At 47.1% G+C, this 14251-nt stretch overlaps 1 protein-coding gene across 2 annotated transcripts in view; it reads right to left on the bottom strand.

Moving 5' to 3' along the window:
- The window catches only part of CYB5A (cytochrome b5 type A), a 28791-nt gene extending 17774 nt beyond the window's left edge, over positions 1 to 11017 (bottom strand). The window contains exon 1 of one of the 2 annotated variants that reach the window (XM_019643367.1): positions 10784 to 11017. In XM_019643367.1, coding sequence (XP_019498912.1) covers positions 10784 to 10912 — 129 coding nt within the window. In that variant the 5' untranslated portion in view covers positions 10913 to 11017. Of the gene's footprint in view, positions 1 to 5092; positions 5201 to 10783 lie in introns of those variants that run through there. The other variant, XM_019643368.1, reaches the window with a different exon arrangement.
- Positions 11018 to 14251: the final 3234 nt, after the last annotated feature.

Here is a 14251-nt window from a genome sequence, read left to right as displayed (position 1 = left end):
ACAGGCTCTACCATCTACCTTCTTACACTGCTCGGGTTCCCATGTCATGTTCTAGAAGCATTCTAGAACTTAGACTGCTCTCCAGTTGGCAGAGCTTCTATGTCCAGGCAGCGCTGCAATGGGTAAAGCACAGGCCTGGGGCTTCAAGAGCCTGAATTCAAGCCCAGCTCGGCCGCGTCTTGGCAGCATCTTAGCCGAGTGGCCCAGGAAGGTACTGATTTTTCGGAGCTTCCATTTCCCCACCGTCAAATACCTCCCCCATCTTACACTGCAGAGAAGAGTAAATGATATAATTAGAGAATGGCATCGAATAGGCGTTCAAGTATTACCAATGCAGTGCCCTTTCTTACTGCCACAAAGCCCCCTTGTGCAGACCTGACACACACAGTCCCTGACACACACAGTCGCTGACCCTTTTAACTTGCTGAACGCAAAGTCCAGCCCCAAGCCCCAAGGGACCCCATTCTTTCCACCCTAGCTTTCATCTTCACGTGATTTCTGCAGATTAAATCACCTGGCCTGACTCTGCTAAGCCACAGAACCAAATGACGAGTGAGGGTCAATAGAAACAAGAGACCCTAAGGACCCTGAACACTTTCTACAGGAGACAATCCTTAGAGGTCGTTAGGGTGAGGACAGACAGCAATGCAGCTGTGAACGCGAGCTGGAAATTACCCTGCAGAATGCTGCTACGGCTTTCTCTCCTTGAAAAAAGAGAAGCAAAATTCTTGGTTATTTTTAGAGTTGAGACAATAAACATTTGGTCCAAACTACAACACGAATCACAGGTACTTTTGCATGTGGTCAGTAGGCCCTGACCAATCAATATTGTTCACTTTACCATTCCTAAGCTTGTCTCATTAGATAAAATACTGGGTTGTCGGAAAACTCACGACGCATTTTTGCGACGAAAAAACATAGAAAAATACGTCATGACTTTTCCGACAACCCAATAACACGAAGTTAACTGGAGACACAGCTACTCAGAGACATTCTTCAGCCTCCCACGGCAGGCTCCTGGACATAAACAAGCCCCGCCCCCAATCCCCGCCCCCTGATCATTCCCATCAGCACGCACGCATGTTATTTATCCTGCCTGGACACACACACGCTGCCTCTCACCCCATCTTTCAGTGCGCACACGCTCGCACAACCTCTCTTGGCTCCACCCCCCCTCTAGGCACTCCGCGTTTTTCTGCTCCCCTGTGCAGGAAGTACCCTCTGGAAGGTACTTCCAGAGTACCTGCTCTCTCCAACTCGTCTTCTTCATTCTCTTTGAAACCCCACCTAATGCCCAAAACTGCTCTTGCTAAGGTGGCCGGTAACACCACTTATCAGTTCTCAGCTGTCCTCTCCTTGATGTATTCGCTCACGTGACGGAGGTGAGCCCCTCTCTTGGGAGGGGCGGTTGCCTCTTTGGTACTGGTTTCCAGAGTGTTGCTCTCCTGGTCTCCCTACTAACCCAGTCATGCCTCCGTCTGCTCCCCTCTCCTCCTCCCCCACGTGCAAGTGCCCTGAGCCGTGTTCCACGGCCCCTCGGCCGTCACGACCCGTGTCATGGCTTTACAAGTGCTGACAACATCTGAATCTTTTGTCTCCAAATCAGAAAGATCTCCCTCCTAAACTCTGGAGTCCTGTATCCACAGCCTACATTACATCTCCACATGGATACAGCTAATAGGCTTCTCAAACCAAACATATTAAAAACGGAATGGACCTTCCCTCACAAAACTTGTCCCATTGTCATTCTTCCCCATCTCAAGTGGATGACAATTCCATCCATCCAGGACATTCTGTGGGCTCGACTTTTACAACGTAGTCAGAATCTGACCCATTTTCCCCACCTCTCCTGCTTGCCTGGTGCCTCGGCTCCCGACAATGTACTCTCATCAGAGTCGAGTGACAATTAAATGTAAGTCAGATCATGTCACTTTGCTCCTTCAGTCCTTCAATGGCTAATTACACCCCTGATTTAGGACTTCGGATAGAGCTCTGGGAATCAGGAACATATGGTCCTGACAGAGACACATACACAGATCAATGCGACAGAGCACAGAACCCAGAAATAGGCCGTGCAAAGGCTTGCAATTGATTTTGGCAAAGATACGAAAGCCGGATGACAGAGGGGCGGTGTTTTCAACCGATGGTCCTGGAACAACCGGACATCACCAGTCAAAAAAAATTAACCTTGACCTAAACCTCACACTTCATACAAAAAGTACTCCAAAATGAATGATAGATCGAAATTAAAATGTTTAATTTTTTGAAGAGACTTAGGATTAGACAAAGAGTTCTTAGACGGGACAGTAAAAGAATGATCTGTACAGGAAAAAATGGATACACTGGGCTCCCTAAAAATTAAAAACTTTTGTTCTTTAAAAGACCTTGTTAAGAGAATGAAATGACAAGCCACTGGGTGAAAATTTTTGTGAATCTCACATCTCATGAAGGACATACATCCAGAATATATAAAGGATTCTCTAAACTCAACAATAAGGAGACAAACAATCCAAATAGAAAACAGGCAAAAGACTTGAACAAACACTTCTTCCAAAAGATATCAAACACATTTTAAAAAGGTCCAACCAACATCATTAGCCAGAAGAGAAATGCAAATTAAGCCCACAGTGACACACCATGGAGCACCCGCCAAAATGGCTACGATAAAAAGCCACCAGGAACCCGAACACTGGGATGTGGAAATAGTGACTCTGCCATACGCTGCTGGTGAGACCACAGGATGGCACGGACACTCTGGAAATCACCCTGTCCGTGTTAAAAAGTGACACGTCCACTTACCAACGGCACCCCTGGGCATTGATCCTAGAGCAATGGGGACTCATGTCCACAAGGAAGCCTGTGCACGAGTCCCAGCGACAGACAACACTGCCCAGAGGGCACTCAGAGCCACCGACTGAATAATTACAAGTTTAAAAGAGGAAATTATTAGACGATTGGTCCAGAATAGCGACTGGGCTACAGCTTTATTTGTAACAGCCCCAAACTGGAAACCTTTCAGATGTCCCTCGGGGGTGAGACTGGAAGACGACGCAGCCATGAGAAGGAACAAAGCAGCCTGACCGGGTCTCAAGGGCATTACGCTCAGTAAAAGAGGACAATCTCAGAAGATGGCACATAGTGTAACTCCATTCTCAAAATGACGAGATTACAGAGGTGAAGAACAGGTAAGAGGTGACAGGAGTGGGTGGGGCCGGCAGAGGAGCTCCTTTGGGGTGACAGATGGCTTCTGCGTCATGTGGCCCCATCTGCAGCGAAGTGCCACAGACCAGGACAGGAACACACACCAAACGTGTGCACGCGACAACTCCCCGAGTGAGGACCGGCTGGAACATGCACAACTGAGCCCTTCCTCACCTTTCCCTCGGCCTTTCCCCCTCTTTCCTCATGGGGGGCTTGCTCAATGTCCTTCTTACGCCCCATGCTCTGAGGCTATGCTACAACCCGAACTGTCCTCCTAGCTTCCCAGCGTGAATCATCTGGGACAGAGTTCCCGGCAAATGCCTATGGACCGGGAAGAGATGACATCATCACAATAATACATGTACCACTGGTGTGGAAGACCTGAGACAGTGAGAGGGGTGAGTGTGTGTCTGGGTTCCTCTGGGGGACCCTCCCTGACCCACTGAGCTTACTGTGTGCCCAGGCACATAGCAGTGTGTGTGTTTGGGGGTGCGGGGGGCGGGGGGCAAGGGCCCACAGCGCCCACCGGCGGAGAAAGGCAGCAAGCAGACAAGCAAGACGCAGCTATGCACTGCGGCAAGTAGGGCGAGCAGAGAGGTGAACCAGGACAGAAAATTCCTCTTTTGGGGAACAGATCCTGAGCCCTGACCTGAGAAGGTGGTGACCACGGGAACATACTTCAGGCAATGAGGAACCGGTCACAAAGGTTTGTAAGGCAGAAACAAGCCTGACTAGTGTGAGAGACAAAGGGCGCCCCCATGACTGGGAGTGAAGGGTCAGAGGCAGTATGACCAGTGCAGGTGGGGGAGGGAGTTCATTCCACAGGGACAGAGGCGGGGATTTTATTCTAAATGCAATGGGAAGCCACCAAAAGGAACTCGCAGGGATATGACAATCTGTTTCCACAAGATGAAGCTTTTTGATTCTCTTCTAGAAATTACATTTTGATGTAATAATAACATACATTACTCAAACTGAAAACCAACCATCAGTCTGACAGAAGCAGTGACATCCTGAAGACTCTGTCAGGACACGTGCTCTGAAGAGTGCCAGACAGAGGATATGGTCTAACAACCATTGCAACCCAGCCGTGTGACAACTGCAACAGGAAAGGACCGTGAAGACAGGTGGCAGCATAAAGAAACTCGTCAGCAGACAAGAAAAGAGAGGGTGCCGCCCACAGAGGATGAGGACACACAATCAGCGAGGGGCGGGCAGGGCATTAGCTGACCCCATGGCTGGATTTCATCAGAGCACAAACCTCATCAGATTACCTTCAGAAAAACCCGTCCCAGACCAGTTATTGAAGTAGTCTTCCAAAAACCACATCAACCTCCACATACACACGCCTAACACATATGCAAACAATCGCTTTCTTAAACATGACACTGATTCTTAAGACCGGCCAGTTCCCCTCCCCCCCCTACCCCCCACCCCGCATTGGGAACAGAGTCCTTGAAGACTCCACCATGTCGCTCTTTCCTAAAAATGCCCCTGTGAAAAACCGGAGTATCTGTTTCCTTCACCTTCCAGGAGGCAGCTGACAACAGAAGGAGAGAAAGGGACAGGTTTGCCCTTTTCCGTTCCAGGGTTTTCTTTCTGTTCAAATCTTTCCATTTGCTTCCTCCCTGGTTCCTACAGAGAATTCCGGATATAGGAGGAGGGGGGCTCTCAAAGCGAACAATAGCACCCAGGTACCAATGGGATGCTGTTTTTCTTTTAAAGCTACACTAGTTGTCTTCAAAGCTCCTGAGGTCTCAGGCCAGAGTCACAGAGGCAGCAGACTACGGACTGGGGAGCCCCGTGTCCTGGATTTCAAGTCTGGCTTCACCCCTTACTGGCCGCACCACTTCAGCAAGTTACTGGCCGACCTAAGCCACATTTTTCTTACCTTTAAAAAGGAGACTACCACCACTATGGACCTGAGAGGATTGTTTCGAGGGCTAAGAGTACAAATGCAATAGAACACATACGTGAAAAGCATTTGGCGTACTATGTTTGGGGACAGGAAGTCAATCAAAGTTCAGTGAGCGTTCACTGCTATCACTTGTATTGTTAGCCGTCTGGGGACTTCTACTGGGGAGAGTATGAATGATGTTTATCGAACACTTTGTGAAGCAGACAGAAAGAGGAGAAAGTAGGCTGGACATATTTTGTGTCCTGGCCAGTTTTTGACTCAGCTCTGCTACTGATAAAACAGTAGACACTGAGAAAAACAGGTAGAAACAGACCTGATCCCCAAGGCCTTCACCACAAAACAGCCACAGGCTGCCACCCTTTGCAGGCCAGGCACAGAAAACCCTGGCTGGGCCCAGAGGCAGTCAATGCCGCCACCCTCCGCCACAGCATCAGTGTAGATTCAATGTCATCACTGTAGACATGACATACTCGTGGGCCAACTTGAGACACAATGCTATGGATGTAAGAAAGTGACTTCCTGCCCTCATCCATGAGATGCCAGCTCTAACTAACCTCAAGTCACCTACCAAAAGGCTGCACAGGCCACTACTTTCCCACGAATGTCTAGTGGGACCAGGGTTGTTCAGACTTCATTGTATTAAAAGGTACTTACCTATTGGTTGTCTTCTGTGGTTCTGGAGAACTTTAGAATAACAGATACCTGAATTAGGTAGAAATGAGCATCATTTATTCCTTGATTTACCCAAGCTGGCCTGCATAATCTGTCCTCACTCCCTTATTTAGGATTTCCATCTACCTTTAAGATAAATAAAAAGTGAACGTTAACAATCTAGAGTATTTGTTTTGAAACAGTAAAAAATAAAAATCAACAAAGTAGCCTCACAAGCACTCTTAACACCTCTTTCTCAAAAGTATCAAAAAGTTACCAGAAACAATTATGCGGTAATATACAAAAGGGGTCCTGCCCACAGCCCGCCTGCAGGCTCCCAAGGGGCCTTGATTACCCATGATGGCTGAGCCACTTTTACTACCAAGGAGCCCTTTATATTTTCCTCCTCTGGCTTTCATAATTTCTAGTTTTATTTACCAAACAGCATATGTTAAATAATAATTATGTTCCCATTTTATTACATTCATCCAATACATATTTGCAACTACAGCTTTTTGTGTAGTAGTATGAAATTCAGAATATAATCAAACTTCCTTGAAAAAAGCAAGGGCATTGAGGACTTTAGCCCTAAATATGGCAGCCTTATCAAGGGTAAAGATACACAGTCTTCTGTGTTTTCCAGAATTAAGGACGCTGAGTTTCAAGCACCCATACTCTCTATTTCCAGATCCCAGGGGCACCAAGGAGCCCCTGGTCTCTGCAAAGCAGGCAGCCACGTTCAATGGAAAATAACACAAAGTAAGTCCCTGCCACAAAAGCTGCTATAAAGCACACTGCCTAAGACTTCAAATGCAAAAGTGAGTCAGGAACCACCAGCTCCGTGAGGCAGAATGGTGCTAAAGCACATCTATGACACAGGCGCAGAGCACCATAACCCAGGCTCACCAGAAAACGGTCTCTAGAGACATGTGCCCATTCGGCTCATGTAAAGGAGGGGGCAACTCAACTCAAAGGCATTCTGCTCGTAACATTCTCCGGGAAGATACCTACTTCACAAATTAAACATCTACTGACTTGAAAGCAAGTTAATGCAACTGTCATCAATAACGCGATACTTTCTTCTCTCCCTCCACAGCTCTTTTCAAAGCGGAATAAATGCTGCTGCCCAAATCTCAGAAAGAGAAAAGCAAACCATTTCTTTTCCTGGCCCCAAATGCCTACTTTTTCATTTCAGATAACTGTCCCTCAAAGTTCTATCATCGTGAACCCTGCTAATAATGCAAACAGATATGACAAGACCCAGCTTCACACATATAAATTCAAAATCTAGAATGCAGGACTGAAAAAGGAAAAGGCTCGTTCAAGATATGTAGGCAACTAAGCTCATATCCTTGCAAGCTGGTATCAGGTAGTAACCCAACACCTGCCGCTTCTTAGCTTGCCAGGTGCTGCTCTCAGTTGTCTGCCGCCCTTGTGAACAGTCAAACAGCTTCAGAAGGCCATTATGTCCAAGTCCATTGCACCACTTAGAAACTTCACCCGGGCTCTTCACTGGGAGGATACGACTTTTGTAATAGTCTCCCCTTTCAACATCACCGGCTGGATTTACAGCTTGACCTACAATCTCATATCTGCACTCAGCTACATACGATACTACAGAAAGGAAGTCCCACCCTAAGCTGACCCGTGCTGTACAGGATTTTGCCCTTACTGCATGGACCATGTGCACCGTGTTATATGTTTAACCAGCATCATTTTGTTTAATTCTTATAATAGCCCCACGAAGAACTATTATCATATTCCCATTTTACTTTAAATCAAGCATCTGAGGCATTGTGTTGGCAGCGGACCAGGACCCTGATAGTTTCTCAACATGAATGCAAACGTGCATATAAATCTTTGCTATTCTGCAAGAAGCCATAAAAAATTGTGTTGCCATATGGATGGGTAAACTCACAGCATAAGGACAGCTAGTCCATGATTAAAAATTCACTTTAGAGGTAGGAAGCCATACCCCCCCCAAAAAAAAAAACTTTCATATTTAGGTAAATTAGGGAAAACAGAATATTCCTTAGTTAACATGCAAAGGCTTCATGAATTTCTGGGGCTTTTAAATGACGGAAGACAGAGGGCAGGGAAAGCGGGTGAGAGAAACAGATCCTCTGGACTCCTTTCTCTGTTTCAAAAATAGGGACAGGATACACAGCACTGGCCTCATAAAGCAATGGAACAGCAGGACGTGGGGAGAAGTAGAACACCTGGCAGGACATCCTGCACATCTCTGAAAAAGGTGTGTTGAAGTTTAATTCGCAGGAAGCCAGGGGCAGGGGTCCCAGGATGGCCATGCTGGGGGCGGGAAGCCCACCGCCTTAAGCAGAGATGGTCACAGAAAGTGAAAACAAACAGCAAAGGCGGCAAATGGAAAACGTCCTGAAAAAGGAGAATCGGGATGTTCTGGGAAAGCTGGCACCGTCCTCGACCAGCTAGAACAGGCTGGCAGGCCTCCTCCTCACTGCGTGCCCCCCTCCTTCCAGCGGGTCCACTTCCATGGCGTCGGCCACCTTCCACTTCTACCTTAATCCACTCCGGCCTTGTGAGCGGTCTCCTCCTTCCCCTCCTGGCCACGCCGACTTGAGGCCCTATTTACTGGAGCCCACGCCGGGCTCTCCCACCACCCTCTGGGCCACTCCTGACGGCCGAACAGTTTTCTGCGTCACCATTCCTGCCCACAGCATTGTTTTCTGTTATTCCATGGAAGCTTCCTCCCGGGCTCTGGTTTCCTAAATTGAATGGAGTCTACAAGAGCTCAGCCTCCACTGATCAGAAGGAAGGGCATGAAGACTCAAGTCCCCCGGAGGCCACTAAGGGAGCACTGTGCCAAGTACCAACTGAGAAAAGTCTAGGAACCACTGTAAGCTGGTTTTTATTGATCTCACTATAAACAACAGTTTCTTGTTATCTCACTGTAAGTATTAGTTATCACATAGTGTGGTAAACTCATTTCAATGCATTTTACTTAAGAGGCGTTCTCCCAAGTTACTTTCAAAGACAGAGTGCTGAAAACTGAGTAAGAAGGAATAAAGGACTCTCTCGTCAGCTAATTTACCCACTGGCTTACTGGCATCTCTTCCAGTTTCTCAGAAAACTGAGCAATTCCTCCTTTCCTGTCTCATAAAAATGAAATTGAAATGTAAATGTTTATAGTCAAGTTTAATAATCTTCTCTGTCTCCTTCTGAGAAATGTACCCTTAAAAGTTATGCAAAACATATTTTAGGGCAGGGATTCCAGACTAGGAATGATTTTTGTCCCCAAGGGAACATTTGGCAATAACTGGAGACATTTTTGGTTGTCATGAGTCGGGGAGGGGGTACTCCTAACATCTGATGGCAGAGGCCTGGGAGTCCTCCTGTACAACACAATAGATGGGACAGAATCCACAAAAAAAGGGAAAAAAAAGGACAAATGCTTCATAATATAAAGTAGCCTATTATATATAAACACTATTTTTGTAAAAGACACAGGTAAAGCTACACTGGATGTTAAAAATTCAGAATTACTCATACCACGGGGGTGGGCAACCGTTGCAAGTAGACATTTGGTGTCGACGACACCTGATGTTATATGCAGGGTTGTTAGTTCAAAAAACTCTTAACAGCAAATCAACTCTAGTTCAGCAGTAGGGACAGGGCAGTTCAGATTGATTCCCAACCAGAAATCACCCCTAACAAAACTGGGACCCTATTTTATATTCCCGCATACCACAGAATGGCAAGTGCATAGTAAAGTATCTTACAAAAAAACTTCAACTCCAACCTTTTTCAAAACAATTTTTTAAAAATTCTGTGCAAAACAGAAGTCCCTGGATGTAGACTGATTCTGCTAAGACCAGGCCTCTGTCTTAGCTATCCCCTCAAACTATGCAAAGAATTCCCATCAGGAAACATTCTCCCCCATTGTCTGGGGGGATGAAGGAAGGTAAGTGTTAATTAAGCTTTGTGACTCAGACCCCCCCCCACACACACAGGAACAAAACACATCCAGAGGAAGCAAAGAAAAGCCCCTTAGCATTTACTGCAAAAATTCTAACCGACAGCAAAGAATCTTATCAAAGGAATGTTTTCCTTTAAGTTAAGCAAAGTTATTTGACAACTTCCAAAGTTGCTTAAGGAAGGACCAGTTCCAACGGTTAGTGTTTTTACAACTCTGTCCCTCTCTCTCCCTTCCATCTTCATCAGAGCCAGCCACACGCCCAGACCCGCGGTCCCAGGAGCCCGGCACTGCACCTCGTTGCAAAGTCCTCGGGCGCTGCGTTAACAATTACCGAGCACCATCTAGGTGAAAGCGGGTGGGTGTAGGCCTGGATGGGGGAGTGGGCCTATACGTGCTGGGAGGAAGCGGATGCGGCCCACACACTCCGACCTAGGAACCAACTCAGGGTCCCCTCTCGTGGGATCCCACAGTTCACGAAGTGGGTAGTCTCCAAAATGCTCCTATTAGGAATCCACTCCTAATAACAGAAGTGGGACGACCCCGGTCCCAGATGGCACCCCATCTATGAAAACTCAAGGATAAAAGGATCTTTCAAACTCCTTCCGTGTTGCTGTGGCCTCTGCTAAGAACGCAGTTCCAGCACGACTTTGCTTCCCACTAAGTGCTGGGTGGGTGGTGCTCTCCCACGCGCTCCCGCAGCTGCTCCGAGGGCCGCGCCGGCCCTACAAGGGCTCAGCCGGCCTAGGCGCCTCGGGTGGATCCCAGGTGGGCGCGCACAGGTGTGCAGTCTCCGAAGGCGCAGGCTCGAGAAGCGCCCCCAGGGGTGCACGCACGGGAGCTTAGGCTCTGGGGGCGCAGAAGCGGGGACGGATCCCGGATGTGAAAGACAGGTGTGCAGAGAGAGAGACGCGGACTCGGGACCGCTCCCAGGTGTGCAGAGCTGGGTGAGCAGAGTCAGGGGCTCACAGAGAGCCAGGCACGCCATCCCTGCTGCGCAGAGAACGACAGGTGGCCGCAGGGAGCCTCCACACCCGGGCTGGCGTCGCGCCGCACTAACTCACCTCCTCCAAAAATTTAGTCAAATCGTACACCTTGTGGTGCAGGATCAGCCAGGTGCTCTTGCTGTGGTTGTGCTTCTGTATCTCTTCCAGGGTGTAGTACTTGACTGTCTTATCCGACTGCTCGGCCATTTCGAAACGCGGCGAGCCTCAGGCCCTGCAGACACCAGCCGAACCAGGAGAAGCACAGCGAGCGTCTCAACGAGCCAGGCCTGGGACATTCCCCGCGTCTCGGCCCCGCGCCTGGGGCTGGGCAGCCGGCGCCACTGAGGAGGACGGCCAGCGCACGGCCTCCGGTGATTGGCCAGAATCCGTGTCATTCAAGTGGCGCCCTCGGCCGACGCGCCCAGGGCGCTCCCTCTCGGCGATCACAGCTATTGGAATGTGTGGAGGGCGGGGGGAGGCGGGCTTCCCTTGCGCCTGCGCAGAAGACGGGACGGTGGGGTGCGGAGGGTGACCCGGGTAACAGGGAGGACACCGCGGGGTGGCTGTCAAAGGAGGGTCCACAGGGGCCAGTGCAGCGTCCACTGTGCGGGGCAACGACCGTACATCAACAATGCCGTTGTTTCCCAATCAAGTGAGATGAGCCAGACCTGGAGGTTAATTTGTAACAAAGTCTTTTGGCTGCGAGTCTCAGGGAGAAACTGTTAGCGTGATGTGACATGAGACAAACAAGCCTCATGGACGTTGAAACATGCAGCGCCATCACTGAGCCTCGGTGAAACAAGTGTGCTGCCCAGAACAAACTGTCACTCGAAATTTGCTTGACTTCCTCCCCCCACCCCCCAGGACTGCCACAAATCCAGGGGAATTGTTTATAAAAAGCAAAAACGTTCTGCTGATTTCAGTAGCTCTGATGTACTCCGCTGTTAACCACTGGCTAGGCGAGTTCTTGTCTAAGTGTCTTCTTTGTCTTTTCTCAACAGTATCTTGTTAAGGTGAGTCCTAAATGATGGATAGCACTTGGAATCAAGTCTAGAAGAGAACCTCCCCAGCGGGAGGGGGGAAAAACACCGGAAAAGTTCCAGCATCTTAACAAGCCATCTGGTCTTATGAAGGCCCTTTTCAGCAATGGTAGGCATTTCTACAAAGAGCAGCACCGCAGGCTGCACACCTAGGTGCTTTCACATTTAGGTGCTTGATGACCGGCAGTCCCCCATCCCCAACCCCAACCCTTCCCTCCTCTACAGGAAGGCACTGCTTTTGAGAAGAAAGGATTCCAAATGATGGAATACATTGATTTTCAAATACTGAACCAGCCTTGCAATTCTGGAATGAACCCTACTTGTATGTCTTTAATAGACTTTTTTATATATTAATGAATTTTACATGTTGAGTTCTTGTATCTATAGTTATGAGATTGGTGTGGAGATTTCTATTTATGCATTGCATTTGTCGGGTTTGAGTATCAGGGTAATACTGCTTCATAGAATGAGTTGGTATTCCTTTTTCTTCCATATTTCTGGAATTGGTATTATTATTTAAAACTTTAGAGAATTCTCCAGGGAAATCATACGGGCCCACAGATTTCTTTTTCAGGAGGTTTTAAATTATGAATTTAACTTCCATAATAGTTACAGAACTAATCAAATTATGTTTCATACTGGTGGGTTGTGGAAGTTTGTGCTTTTTGAGGGTTTGGTTCATTTCATCCAAATTATCTAATCTGTGTTTATATAGTTGTTCATACTAGTCCTTTACTATCCTTTTGATATCTGCAGGGTCTGTGGTGATATTCTCTGTTTAATTCCTTATACTATTGGGTTGTCCGAAAAGTCATGACATTTTTTTTCTATGTTTTTCGTTGCAAAAATGCGTCATGACTTTTTCGACAACCCAATAGTAATCTGTGATTGCCCTCATTTTTTTTTGTCAGCCTTGCTAGAGTGCCGGGAGCCGGCTGCGCCTCAGTGTCTGCCATGGCCAAGCACACTGCAATTGTGACAAATTCTGAAGCTCTGACTGAGAAACAGATACTGCTTTATATCTTAAAGAATTTAAATTCCCCTTCTAATAGATATATAACAATAATTCTATTTCATACACTAAAGGCAATTTTAGTCACACTACTAGTCTCTTAGTAAAGGTCAAAGTACACACCCTGTAAATCTTAAGATCCTGCTTAGACAATAGTTTTTAAATGTTGGGTAGTCATGGTAACCATCCTTTAGGCGATTATGTAAAGGCTCAGGCCTTGGTCACAGTCTTTGTAGGTGGAGGGATTTGGGCATAGTTGGGATAAGTTAGTTTTTAGCATAGAAAAGGTATAGTTGTACCCTGGAGCATAAGAATTATGAGGAAGTAAAACCCTGATACTAATAGAACAACGGTTAAACTGCCCGCTATAAAAAGGGGCATGCTGTAAAATAAAGTGTGACACTTCTTCTTGAGAAAGCGCTCCTGTGTCTCTGCGTGTTTTTTCCTTTTTCCTCGCCAACGCCGCCTCTACCTGAGGGAACCCCTGGACCTGCAGAACCCCTGGACCTGCAGGAGCTGGTCTCCCGCACTAGAGGTTTATCAGTTTTATTGATCTTTTCAAAGAGCCAGTTTTTTTCTTTGCTTTTCTCTACTGTTTTCCTTTTTTTCAATGTCATTGATTGCTACTCTTTATTAGTTCTTTCTTTCTGCTTGTTTGGGGTTTATTTTTCACTTTTTTTTTCTAATTTCTTGAGGTAGGAGTTTATTGATTTGAGACTTTTCCTCTTTTTCAGCTGCATGTATTTAGTGTTATAATTTTCCTGTATGTTTTAAAAATAGTAAACCAAATGATACAATTTCCCTAACAGTTGTCCGGACTGCTGACCCCCTGGGACCTCTAGCAGAGCAAGGAGTCTCTCGAGTGGATGGCTGTCTATATAATCCAATGTCAAGACTGTTTCAGATTTCAGTCCCAGTTCCAAATAACTCTAGAAAACAAAAGCTGGGTGCCAGTGGCCTGAATCCCATCACATGTGACTTAACAGATGCATGACTATTAGCTAGCCTGTTAACTGTTCTAAGCCACTCTTATAAAACGCTTAGCACAGGCGCTGGCACATGGAAAACAATCTAAAGATTTTAGCTAGTGCTATCACTTATGATTCAACAAGATTTCCTTATGCTTAAGCACAGGAATAAGGAAATGTCCTAGCTGGCAAGTGCTTCCATGTGATATAAATCTAGGCAAATTTAGAAACAATCAAACATGAACTATATATAAATGCTTACAAACTCCTGACTTACCCTCCACCAAAGAAATTTTTGTCAACATTCAGAAAACCAGCTCTACTTCTGAAGTTCCTCAGGTAAAAATATACTGTAGGGCCGGCCGAGTGGCGCGATGGTTAAGAACTGGCTTGGGACGCCAGAGGGCCCCAGTTCGGATCCCACATACGAGGGCCAGTGACACTGCCCTCCACAGCTAAGATGCTGAACAACAGCTCAACCTGGAGCTGGGCTGCCGTGATTCGCCAGAGACGGCGTAGGCTGCAG

The sequence above is a fragment of the Hipposideros armiger genome, unplaced genomic scaffold (assembly GCF_001890085.2).
Source record: "Hipposideros armiger isolate ML-2016 unplaced genomic scaffold, ASM189008v1 scaffold_77, whole genome shotgun sequence".
Taxonomy (NCBI): domain Eukaryota; kingdom Metazoa; phylum Chordata; class Mammalia; order Chiroptera; family Hipposideridae; genus Hipposideros; species Hipposideros armiger.
The sequence above is the reverse complement of the archived record's forward strand: the minus strand, read 5'-3'. Positions and strand labels throughout refer to the sequence as shown.